Genomic DNA, 13,466 nt, shown 5'->3' on the forward strand with positions numbered 1-13,466 from the left:
TAAGACATTATGGTGTCATTTCCTGTAGCCGTTTCTCACTATATGGAACGATTACTGTATATAAGACATTATGGCGGTGGGGTGGTTGTGGGGCCTTCCCTGTGCCTCCATGCATGTAAGCAGCAAGAATCGAGGACAGAGCGGTCTGTGGCCGCCCGGTGTTTATGCTCTAGGGATGGGGGGGGAGGGAATGTGATCCATCACCGGGTAGCAGCTGTCTCGGTTACCCAGGTGTCTAAGCACAGCCTTGCACAGTCATCTCACCTTCTCCTTTGGGTCGCATACGTGGCGCAGCTGGGTAGGGAAAACGGCTTCGAATTACCTTCAAACTTGCACTCACCAGCTGGTGTTTCCTCAGGTGTGTCTGTAGTTAGTAGTATGAATATATACACTCAGTCTGAATCCTCCATAAGATCACTGGAAGCCCAGTAAATTGAACCACCAGGGTAAGTGTAGGCAATCATCATGTATTTACATAGCAGTGAAATACAGAGTATAGAAAACATTAGGAACACCTGTACTTTCCGTGACAGCTTTTACCTGGTCAGTCTATGATCCCTTATTGATGTCACCTGTTAAATTCAGTTCAATCAGTTTAGATGAAGGGGAGGAGACGGGTTAAAGAAGGATTTTTAAGCCTGGAGACAATTGAGTTTAAGTGTCAAGAACTGCAATGCTGCTGGATTTTTCACACTCAACAGTTTCCTGTGTGTATCAAGAATGGTCCACCACCCAAAGGACATCCAACCAACTTCACACAACTGAGGGAAGCATTGGAGTCAACATGGGCCAGCATCCCTGTGGAATACTTGACACCTTGTAGAGTCCATGCCCGGAGGAATTGAGTCTGTTCTGAGGGCAAAAAAAGGGTGTAACTCAATATTAGGAAGGTGTTCCTAGTGTTTTGTACACTCAGTGTCTAAGTGGTGCCGTGCGCATGTGCTATATCACCCATGTATAAACATGATTTAAAAAACATCAAGGACGTACACTTCATTCTTTAATGAACAAGTTGTCTGTTAATGGGGGGAAAAAAACAGCAGTACTCAGATAATGATATAATACCCATAATAAACGAGGCAAGAAGTGTCAAAAGTGTTTCAGTGATGCATTTTAATTACACAATATACATGTTAACACACTGCTTACATCGGATCAATAGGAGAATGGTATTTTTTTATATATTTTTTTAAATCAAGTCAATATCTGTGTCCATCTTGCCTTCGGTCGCTCAGGACTGATGAAGACATCATCATCATCCTGACTACAGTCACCAACCTGGGACCCTATTTAAAACATCTCAGACTAGTATTACTGCCCTACCAAGCAAAAAGGCAGTAACTGCTCATAGCGTGAAACTGAGAAAAATTGCTTTTATTTACCTTAGTTTCACAGTAACTTTATGACCCCCATTTTCTCCAAAACAAAGGCAGGATACTTGTCCACATGATTAAGCACGTATTTAATGTAGCAAAAATGACTAACTAATTTGCGACCAAATGAGCAGTTACTGCCTTTTTGCTTGGTAGGGTACTATAGACGACTGATCAGCATTTGCCTTTTTGACCGTAATGAATTAGATTATGTGGAGAGAGGACCTGATCCTAGACCAGCACTCCTAATCTGAGATGCTTGATGAATACAGGACTCAGGTTTGACAGTTGAAATGAGTCTAAGTTGTGTCATTATCATTCACTTGCCACAGCACTACTGTAACAGTGCCTGAGCAACAGTAGCAGTAAGCAGCATATAACAGAACACAGTCCCTCTGCTACACCGGCATGATCCAAACTAACATTAATAATGCTACAACATGGCAGACGATAGCATAGCACAGGGGAAACAGCACTTCAGGGTAGCTAGGATGGAGATAAAACAGACCTGGGTTCAAATACTATTGGAAATCTTTCAAATACTTTGAGCATTTGCTTTAGCCTTCCTGGAGTGCGGGGTTTGCCATTTTGGGACTATCCTATTGCGCCATGCAAGCTCAATCAAGCACAGCTTAAAAAAAAAGCGTTATAAAAAGGTTGTGTGTAACTTCAGCCAGTAGTTTTGAAAGTAGCGCTCGCTTGTACAACAACGGCACCCATTTCGTAGAATATGTAACGAAAGCCAATTCGTAAAATATGTCCTGAATTTGTATGCACTGAAGATCCCGTTCAATTTCTTTAAGTGTTTTAAATAGTACTTGAACCCATGTCTGGAAAACGGCAAAATTGGAGATAAGTGTTGATAACCTGTTATTAGTGGATGCATAACATCAGCATCGCTCACGCAAATAAATTATAGAAGGATTAAAAATTACTCTAAGCAAAAAATAAAATAACAAAACCGGCATGGATTTAAATCTAAATAATACAGCGTCAAATGACTTCATTCAGGAGCATTTTAAATCTTAATGCATTTAAAACTATATCTACAATTTCACAATAGTAATACAACAGTCAAGTCATTGTTCTGTAACGCTTTCTTAAAACCAAACAAGAGAGGAGAGAACATTTTGCAGCTTATAGGCTACATAACTATAGATCCTGATTAGGACTCTTCTCTGTGATTTAAAGCAGCCATATGTGCGAACTAGCCAGGTCAGTGGCTAACATCTTCCTCTAAATACCATGGTACATTTTTAGAAACCATTTATACAGTATATGTCAAAAAAGTTGCACCCTGATGTATGTACCAATATCACCGTCAACATGAAAACAATCAAATAAAGGACCACTAGCTGCGTCGGTGTTAAAAAGTACAATAAACAGAAATGTCAAGTGACCAGCCATTATTCTTTCTGAGGCATACATTCAAGTAAAACCTTGATATCCAACCGTTGGACATGACAAGACAGTTATTTCCCCCCCCAGAAATGGTATATGTTTGTTTATGGTCCTAACCTTTAAAATTAAGTTATTGGTGGCAGGTTCGGTTCAAGTCAAAGTTAAAACAAACTAAGAACTATTTAAATCCAAAATATATCCCAGATTATTTTGCATAGATAGATAGATAGATATATCTATCTATCTATCTCTTATACAGTGCCAGGATATAAATGTGATCTTTTTAAAGGTGAAAAAGTGCTTCATTGGAGAACAGTCAGTCCACAGAAGAGGAAACCGTTTGTGTTCCAAATAGCACCCCATCTCCTATATAACGCACTACTTCTAACCAGAGCCCTATATAGATCTATTAGTGGGGTATTGGGAAGTTATCTACTCTGGCTTACAGAGTATGATGATAAGAAACATGATGTTGATGTTGCCAGACTTTTCCCCCTCCAAGTGCTGCCAGAGCATGCAAACAGTCACCGTCAAATGGGTGCAGTAAAAACACAACAGTAAACGTATTCTACCAATCTAAAATACACCGTCTACAACCACAGAGACTAACATATGTATGGATTCAGTGTTAGGAGAGAGTCCAGTTTTAGGTGAAGTTAGTGTTGTGTGGTGGTGAAGCCTGGGACCTACTCCCCTACAGCTTGGAGTTGAAGATGGGAATACCATCGTACATGTCATGTTTGAGCTTGGCCCACTCCGTCAGCCTCTGGACGGTGGTCTTGTCCCTGGTGAGTATCCGGGCAGCTTTCTGCAGCTTCTCCTGGTTCCGGTCCAGATAGCGCAGGCCCTCGGCCTGTAGCAGGTTCAGCTTCTCACCACGGCTCTCATCCAGGGCGATGTCCTCGTTCATATAAGGGTTGAAGCGGAAGTACGAGTCAGGTGGAAGGAGGGCATCGAGCATGATGTGGACTTCTGATTGGGAGAATAGGGAGGGGGTGTGAAGGTTACACTAAAACACGAACAGGTTCAAATGGAAAATTCATCACCGTTGAATAACTATTTCTTAAAAATGCCAAATATCTTCCTCCAAGGGACATTTATATAGATTAAGTCCCAAAAACGTAAAGATAATTTGAGGGCCACAATGGAATATCCCAAGACACACAGTATACACACAGAAATAAACATGTGTAAACAGTCTAGATGTACCTGAAGGGGCTTGTCCAATAGGAAACAGCAGGTCAGAGACAAGGGAGTGAGGTTGAGGATAGTTCAGGAGCTAAAACACTGGTTCTATTAACACTACTGTCAAACTACACACCTGGAGACTAATTCTCACTATATCTAACGATCACATCAATTCTCACTACTTGTCTCAATAACAACCCATTAACCCTGCAGCAGCTGTTAACCCTGCAGCAGCTGTTAACCCTGCAGCAGCTGTTAACCCATTAAGTCAGTGGTTATGGTTAACAGCTGCTGCAGGGTTAACAGCTGCTGCAGGGTTAACAGCTGCTGCAGGGTTAACTATAACCACTGACTTAATGGGTTAACCATGCAGCAGCTGTTCCCATCAACGTTTCATTCCCACAGAGAAGTGAGTGAGGTGAGTCTCAGTTTAGGAGACATGTGCCATTATAGTACATAATGGATTGAGTTTGACTCTGTTCAACACACTTTTCAGATGACATATCTGGAGGCTGTGTGGTGGATTCTGGGTCCCAACCAATGCTCTTTATAACATCATTATCACCACAAATACGCTGTGATGGTGGAGGGATTGTTTTTAGTGTTTCATTTTTCACTGATCTCATTACAAAAACACTCCACCCTAGAGATATAGATCAACTAAAACTGCCCTCTCTGTGTGGTATCAGTGGTGTAGTAGTGGTGAAACAGATGAGTGCTGTGTCTCTCTGTGTGGTATCAGTGGTGTAGTAGTGGTGAAACAGATGAGTGCTGTGTCTCTCTGTGTAGTATCAGTGGTGTAGTAGTAGTGAAACAGATGAGTGCTGTGTCTCTGTGTAGTATTAGTGGTGTAGTAGTGGTGAAACAGATGAGTGCTGTGTCTGTGTAGTATCAGTGGTGTAGTAGTAGTGAAACAGATGAGTGCTGTGTCTGTGTAGTATCAGTGGTGTAGTAGTAGTGAAACAGATGAGTGCTGTGTCTGTGTAGTATCAGTGGTGTAGTAGTAGTGAAACAGATGAGTGCTGTGTCTGTGTAGTATCAGTGGTGTAGTAGTGAAACAGATGAGTGCTGTGTTCTGTGTAGTATCAGTGGTGTAGTAGTGAAACAGATGAGTGCTGTGTCTTCTGTGTAGTATCAGTGGTGTAGTAGTGAAACAGATGAGTGCTGTGTCTCTCTGTGTGGTGCTCCTGTAGTTTGGGATGAATCTTTCCCTCTACAGCCATCTCCCCTTTCAGAGGGGTTATTTATAACCAGCAGATTAAAACCCAGTTTTTCTCTTCATAAACACTCTCCCCTAGACCACCTCACCCCTCTCAGTGTGTAAGACTGTGTAGCTTTCAGGCTGTTGATGTGAAGTGTTTTACTGGGCTCCCGAGTGGCGCAGTGGTCTAAGGCACTGCATCTCAGTTCAAGAGGTGTCACTACAGTCCCTGGTTCAAATCCAGGCTGTATCACATCCGGCCGTGATTGGGAGTCCCACGGCCCAGCGTCGTCCGGGTTTGACCGTCATTGTAAATAAGAATTTGTTCTTAACTGACTTGCCTGGTTAAATAAATGTACTCTAACCACAGACTGCATTCATCTCATCCTTACTGGGAAAATGTGGTGAGAATCAAAGTGGCCATTAGAACATAGTTACACTGCTACTGTTATTTTATAGCTGCTTACTTGTTACTTTTATTTCTTATTCGTATTTTACATTTTTAAACTGCATTGTTGGTTAGGGGTTCGTAAGTAAGCATTTCACTGTAAGATCTACACCGGTTGTATTCGGTGCATGTGACTAATAGAATTTGTATTGCTGAAGTGATGCAGAGATGTATATAAGAGGGTACATGGACCCCCCCAGACGTACCCTCTGTGTCGGTGGCAGAACTGATGACGTTGGTGAGCTTGGTCTTGAGGCTGGTGTACGTGGTGTTGTTTTTGCCAGCCGTCTCCACGCGGCCCGTACCCAGTGACACCACACACTGGACAGGCGTATTGGGCCACAGACATTTACACTCATGGATGGCCAACGCTGTGGGGTTGTTGATGAGTAGACCTCCATCCTGGAGACAGAGAGAGAACAAACTATTATGATCCTGCTATTGCTATGCCCATCTGGGGCTCCCGAGTGGCGCAGCGGTCTAAGGCCCTGCATCTCAGTGCTTGAGGCATCACTACAGACACCCTGGTTCGAATCCTGGCTGTATCACAACCGGCCGTGATTGGGAGTTCCATAGGACGGCAGACAATTGGCCCAGCGTCGTCTGGGTTTGGCCGGTGTAGGCCGTCATTGTAAATAAGAATTTGTTCTTAACTGACTTGCCGAGTTAAAAAGTTACAAAAATGAAACATTTAAATAAACACAGTATAGAATTTAAAAAGTCACGGCTACAGTTATGTACCAGCATCATTTAATAGTTATTGACACACTAAGTTAATTTAAAAGATTCATGCTGTTGCAGTTTGGAAAGTAGGAAAAGCCAAAACGTCAGTTGTTAAATAATTTATGAACATCTGCGGAAAGGAAGGTAACAGAACAGATCAATGGTGTAGTTTCACGCGTACAGGACCCGCGCGTACAGGACCAGCGCGTACAGGACCCGGAAACACAGCTGTAGCTTTTCTCTTCCTTTCTGACTGGCTTTGATATCAAACAGCCACCCAGGAGCAAGGTGGTGTCCACCCAGGAGCAATGGGAGTGTATGGTCTGAGGGGGGTGTTGAATATGCATGAGGCTGGGGGTGAAGGGGGGCTGGGGGCCTCGGGTTGGCTACAGGATCAAACACCAAGGGGCCAGCCCTCATTAGGAAGGCCAGGCTGGGGGGGGGGGAGCTCTGGGGCCCGGAGTGTCTAGCTAGAAACTCTCTGGGGGAAGATTTTAGGTGTGTGTGTGTGTGTGTGTGTGTGTGTGTGTGCACGCATGAATACTTTTTGAAGGCAGAGCAAGTCTCAACTAGAAGATTAATAAGGTTATTCCTACAAAGAAGATTACTTCAACAATAAGGCAACCCTTCCTGGACTATAGTACCAGTCTAAAGTTTGGACACACCTACTCATTCAAGGGTTTTTACTATTTTCTACATTGTAGAATAATAGTGAAGACATCAAAACTATTAACACATATGGAATCATGTAGTATGCAAAAGTGTTAAACAAATATATTTTAGGTTCTTCAAAGTAGCCACCCTTTGCCTTGATGACAGCTTTGAACACTCTTGGCACTCTTTCAACCAGCTTCACCTGGAATGCTTTTCCAACAGTCTTGGAGGAGCTCCCACATATGCTGAGCACTTGTTGGCTGCTTTTCCTTCACTCTGCGGTCGAAGTCATCCCAAACCATCTCAATTGGGTTGAGGTCAGGTGATTGTGGAGGCCAGGTCATCTGATGCAGCACTCCATCACTCTCTTCTTGTTTAGGTATCCCTTACACAGCCTGGAGGTGTGTTGGGTCATTGTCCTGTTGAAAAACAAATGATAGTGGGACTGTGCAAACCAGATGGGATGGCTTATCGCTGCAGAATGCTGTGGTAGCCATGCTGGTTAAGTGTGCCTTGAATTCTAAATAAATAACCGACAGTGTCACCAGCAAAACACACCATCACACCTCCTCCATGCTTCACGGTGGGAACCACACGAGCAGAGATCATTTGTTCACCCACACTGCGTCTCACAAAGACAAGTGGTTGGAACCAAAAATCTTACATTTTGACTCATCAGATCAAAAGGACAGATTTCCACCAGTCTAATGTCCATTGCTTGTGTTTCTTGGCCCAAGCAAGTTTCTTCTTATTATTGGTGTCCTTTAGTAGTGGTTTCTTTGCAGCAATTCAACCATGAAGGCCTGATTCACACAGTCTCCTCTGAACAGTTGATATTGAGATGTGTCTGTTACTTGAACTCTGAAGCATTTATTTGGGCTGCAATTTCTGAGGCTGGTAACTCTAATGAACTTATGCTTTGCAGCAGAGGTAACTCTGGGTCTTCCTTTCCTGTGGCGGTCCTCATGAAAACCAGCGATTGATGGTTTTTGCGACTGCACTTGAAGAAACTGTCAAAGTTCTTGAAATGTTCTGCATTGACTGGCCTTCATATCTTAAAGTAATGGACTGTCGTTTCTCTTTGATTATTTGAGCTGTTCTTGCCATAATACAGACTAGGTATTTTACCAAATAGGGCCATCTTCTGTATTCCACTGCTACCTTGTTACAACAAAACTGAATGGCTCAAATGCATTTAGGAAAGAAATTCCAAAAATGAACTTAACATGTCACACCTGTCAATTGAAATGCATTCCAGATGACTACCTAATGAAGCTGGTTGAGAGAATGCCAAGAGTGTGCCGAACTCAAAGCAAAAGGGCAGCTACTTTGAAGGATCTCAAATATAAAATATTCTTATTAATTAAAAATGTTTTTACACATGATTCCATATGTTTTATTTCATAGTTTTGATGTCTTCACTATTATTCTACAACGTAGAAAACAGTAAAAATGAAAAACCCTTGAATGAGTAGGTGTGTCCAAACTTTTAACTGGTACTGTATACGGAAACACTTCCATTGGGGTTGGTGGATGTGGGCTTGTAGATCGGTGCGTGTGCAGGAAATCATGCAGCAGCCAGAAGCACTAGACAAAGTCGATTGACCGCCCGGACAAAACAACTCAGTGCTTTTATCATCACTCGACCCACTGAGTGACTCCATTTTCATGAATTATGGCGGTGGCTAAGATGTGCCGTGGCAGCTTCTTTTCCTTGATAGCTGGAGTGGCCAGATTTCAAATAGCACCGAGCACAATGCCTTCCACTCATAACCAGTGTGACACAGTCTCCCAGTGAGCCGAGAGTAGAATCATTCTGAATGCTAAAACTCGTCTCAATGACTCGGCACCTGTTAGGGGCATTTATAGACAAGAGTTGGCTCATTGAAGCCAGTCTACCTGCTGCCCACGTGTGGCTCAGTTGGTAGAGCATGGTGTCTGCAACGCCAGGGTTGTGGGTTCGATTCCCACGGGAGACCAGTACGGGGAAGAAAAAAAAAAAATTTATGAAATGTATGCATTCACTACTGTAAGTCGCTCTGGATAAGAGCGTCTGCTAAATGACTAAAATGTAAACGTAAACAGAACCAGGCAGACTGGCAGGTAGGAGCGTTGGGCCAGTAGCCAAAAGGTTGCTGGATCGAATCCTAGAGCTAACAAGGTAAAAATCTGTCGTTCTGACCCTGAGCAAGGCCGTTAACCCACTGTTCCCTGAAGACATGGATGTCAATTATGGTGTCAGACTTCTGATGCCATTGTATGCGTGGGGTCTTTTCAGCTGTACACTCACAGTTTCTCTTTCCCAACTGATGCCAGTGCCACACCGAAGCGCTGCTTGAGGTCTTTTGGGGGGGAACTTTTCATCTGAGAACCATACTGGTATGGCTTATACACTTGGACCATTGCCATGTTCTCACAGAAAGGGTCTCTTCAGACCGGGGATATAATTTGGACGGGAGGGTTAAAGTTAGAAACAATTATTTACTTAGGGGCCAAACTGTGGCAAATGAGCTGGGCACACAGAAAGAGGCAACAGAAGCTGCCTGTCAAACTCAGCATGACGCAAGTCAGGGGTCACTTCCCTTCAGAGGGATTTAGAGCTGTAATGCAAGTCTCATTTTAATACCTCTATCCCGTAGCCAATGGCTGTATAGAAAGCAGCTCTTCCCACAGGTCAAAATGTCCTCCTTTGGGTGAAGGGTACAGCCCCTCTCTATTGAGGTGATTTGACAGAGTGTAACCCCGGTGCCAAAGGCTAAACTGCAATTGAAATATTGAAAAGGTTCAGGACGGCAGCTTAGCACCCCTTCAAAGTAGAACCCCCAGATTCAAAGGCAGAACAAGACAGAAAGGTGGAGCACGATGCAGAACTGCAAGCCAAAACATACTTACACTACATGCCCAAAAGTATGTGGACACCTGCTCGAACATCTCATTCCAAAATCATGGGCATTAATATGCAGTTGGTCCCCTTTGCTGCTATAACAGCCTCCACTCTTCTGGGAAGGATTTCCACTAGATGTTGGAACATTGCTGCAGGGACTTGCTTCCATTCAGCCACTGATGTTGGGCGATTAGGCCTGGCTCACAGTCGGCGTTGAAATTCATCCCAAAGGTGTTTGATGGGGTTGAGGTCGGGTTTTTTGCAGGCCAGTCAAGTTCTTCCACACTGATCGAGAGAAACCATTTCTGTATGGACCTCGCTTTGTGCACGGGGGCATTGTCATGCTGAAACAGGAAAAGGCCTTCCTCAAACTGTTGCCACACATTTGGAAGCACAGAGTCATCTAGAATGTATGCGGTAGCATTTAGATTTCGCTTCACTGGAACTAAGGAGCCTAGCCCAAACCAAACTGTACAGTTGGCACTATGCATTGGGGAAGGTAGCATTCTCCTGGCATCCGCCAAACCCAGACTAGTCAGTCGAACTGCCAGATGGTGAAGCGTGATTCATCACTTCAGAGAACGCGTTTCCACTGCTCCAGAGTCCAATGGCGGCGAGCTTTACACCACTCCAGGAGATGCTTGGCATTGCACATGTTGATCTTAGGCTTGTGTGCGGCTGCTTGACCATGGAAACCCATTTCATTAAGCTCCCAACAAACTGTTAATGTGCTGATGTTGCTTCCAGAGGCAGCTTGGAACTCGGTAGTGAGTGTTTCACCGAGGACAGACACACTACAGCACTCGGCGGTGCCGTTCTGTGATCTTGTGTGGCCTACCACTTCGTGGCTGAGCCATTGTTGCTCCTAGATGTTTCCACTTCACATGACGGTGCTAATGTTTGTCTATGCAGATTGCATGGCTGTGTGCGCGATTTTATACACCTGTCAGCAACGGGTGTGGCTGAAATAGCCGAATCCAATCATTTGAATTCAATAATAAACATTATTTTGTATATATAGTGTAATATGTATGCTGGTCTGGTGTTAAAAGATGGATCTTGTTGTTCCCTCTCCTTCAGGCACTAATGGTTGATACACAAATCAGACTTGTTTTAGTCAGGCCACAAGATTCTTACTAGCTAATAAGGCTCTGCCTGCACCTGTGGGAGCATGTTTGACTGCTAAGATATTGGCGAATTAAACGGAATTATTGTGTAAAAGAAGTAGCAGAACACGTTCCATTAAGAGCATATATACGAGAAGGGATGAAAGGATAAAAATAAAAAATAAAAATAGCTACAATTTAAGGGACGGTTAGTTCCTACTTCAAATTAATTCTGCTGCCATTACTGCCAAGACTTGTTGGCTTATCTGCATTGTTCCACTAAGCCGTTTTTAGGGGGTGTGATTTAGATAGAACCCCATTCCCATCTAGCGTTGTGATCAGTAAAAAAGTAATTTAACGCATCAGCGTTTGTCAGCTCCTATTAGCAACTTCCTCCTCAGAATATATATCTCCCTCTCCCTCCCTCTCTCCGATGCGCCAATGGGTGAGGGCCAAGATGAGTGGTCACAACACATGGGACACTCCGGTCCAAAGAGCTAGGTCCAGTACATGTGTTCATGCTGCATTCACTCTCTTTTCACCTCCAGTCAGCTGTTCTGGTCATTAGGAGCTGCTCTCAGAACGTCTGGCTGCGTCCCATAGGGCACTCTATTCCCTATATAGTGCCCCACTTTTGACAAGGCTTGGCCAAGGGGCCGAAGGGGCTTTAGGCCGAGCTGGAGCCCAGTGCTGCTGCCTTGATTTACCCATAAGGCCTATGGCACTGGAGCTTAAACACGGTTTAATTGGGGAGAGGTTACATAAATCATTACGGACCATCTGATGGATGCTACCCAGTGTGTTACAACAGCAGCCCTGTTTTCAGGAGCCGATCCTTCAGCCTCCACGGTCATATTCAGCTAGGCCCTCAGATATACTGAATAAGATCTTCCTGTTCAACTCAGGATGTTAAGCTCAAACAGGTACAAAATCATGTTTACTACGCAATCAAGTGAATTAATCTGTCTGTTCTATTGATTAATTGTCCAGATAAAACCAACTCTTAACTATGTAATCACGTGTATATTGAACAAGGTTCGCTAAATCAAGGGTGTTTGTTAAAGCAGATACACAACCTTAAATAATATCTATCTATCTGATCAAGTGAATAAAATCGGGCTGTTCAATGAATCAATTGTCCAGATAACAACTATTCCACAGTCCCTTTCACCAACGAGGATGAGACAAACATACAATGGCGTTAGTGTGATGTCACCACCATCATCTAGGAATGAGTGGCCAAGTCAAACCAAAAGGTCTCCATGCCTCATTATGTAATTACACAGCCTGGTTCTCCTATTTGACCTTTGACCTGAGAGGACAGAAGGGTCAGAATGAGGTCCAAGCCGTCATCCTACGAAGAAAATGGAGAGGGATGAAGTATTCATCTGTGAAAGACGGAGACACGGAGCGACAAATACGCCCTCAGGTTAGGAAAAGCAATTTAGTCGCTCTCTCTCTCTCTCCCACCCACCCACCCGAGAGCACGGAATTATCCGCTCTTCCTGCTGTGACCCCTGACATGTGACAGCACCCTCTTAGGCAATAGGTCATATTTGGCTACCTCATATTCATATGGCACATTTTCACAGTCCATCATAATAAATAAAGCAAACTGATTTCCCAAGTCCATTAATCAGAAATGTCCCAGGGATAGATCAGTGGAAGTATGTGACTGAACTCACATATAAATGGTTTAATACGTGATTGACGGACAGCCCGCTTTACAACAGTGGGCTTTGACGCAAAGATTTCTATGACAACATCTAATTTGAGCCACTCCAGAGAGATGGCTGGTGCAGAGGCAGTACTGTGAGGGATAAGGGGGTTAGAGAGAGAGATGGTGCAGAGACAGTACTGTGAGGGATAAGGGAGTTATGGGATAGAGAGAGATGGTGCAGAGGCAGTACTGTGAGGGATAAGGGGGTTAGAGAGAGAGATGGTGCAGAGACAGTACTGTGAGGGATAAGGGGGTTAGAGAGAGAAATGGTGCAGAGGCAGTAGTGTGAGGGATAAGGGGGTTAGGGATAGAGATGCAGGGAGGCAGTACTGTGAGGGATAAGGGGGTTAGGGAGAGAGATGGTGCAGAGGCAGTAGTGTGAGGGATAAGGGGGTTAGAGAGAGAGATGGTGCAGAGGCAGTACTGTGAGGGATAAGGGGGTTAGAGAGAGAGATGGTGCAGAGGCAGTACTGTGAGGGATAAGGGAGTTATGGGATAGAGAGAGATGGTGCAGAGGCAGTACTGTGAGGGATAAGGGGGTTAGAGAGAGAGATGGTGCAGAGACAGTACTGTGAGGGATAAGGGAGTTATGGGATAGAGAGAGATGGTGCAGAGACAGTACTGTGAGGGATAAGGGGGTTAGGGATAGAGAGAGATGGTGCAGAGGCAGTACTGTGAGGGATAAGGGGGTAAGGGATAGAGAGAGATGGTGCAGAGGCAGTACTGTGAGGGATAAGGGGGTTAGAGAGAGAGATGGTGCAGAGGCAG

At 44.2% G+C, this 13,466-nt stretch overlaps 1 protein-coding gene across 1 annotated transcript in view; it reads right to left on the reverse strand.

Moving 5' to 3' along the window:
• Window positions 1-1,098: 1,098 nt before the first annotated feature.
• The window catches only part of LOC106561642 (calcium-independent phospholipase A2-gamma), a 35,002-nt gene continuing 22,634 nt past the window's right edge, over window positions 1,099-13,466 (reverse strand). The window contains exons 9-10 of the mRNA XM_014125791.2: window positions 5,818-6,013; window positions 1,099-3,746 (exon numbers count right to left, since the gene is read on the reverse strand). Coding sequence (XP_013981266.2) covers window positions 3,469-3,746; window positions 5,818-6,013 — 474 coding nt within the window. The 3' untranslated portion in view covers window positions 1,099-3,468. The remainder of the gene's footprint in view (window positions 3,747-5,817; window positions 6,014-13,466) is intronic.

This window comes from Salmo salar, chromosome ssa10, assembly GCF_905237065.1.
Source record: "Salmo salar chromosome ssa10, Ssal_v3.1, whole genome shotgun sequence".
Lineage (NCBI taxonomy): Eukaryota > Metazoa > Chordata > Actinopteri > Salmoniformes > Salmonidae > Salmo > Salmo salar.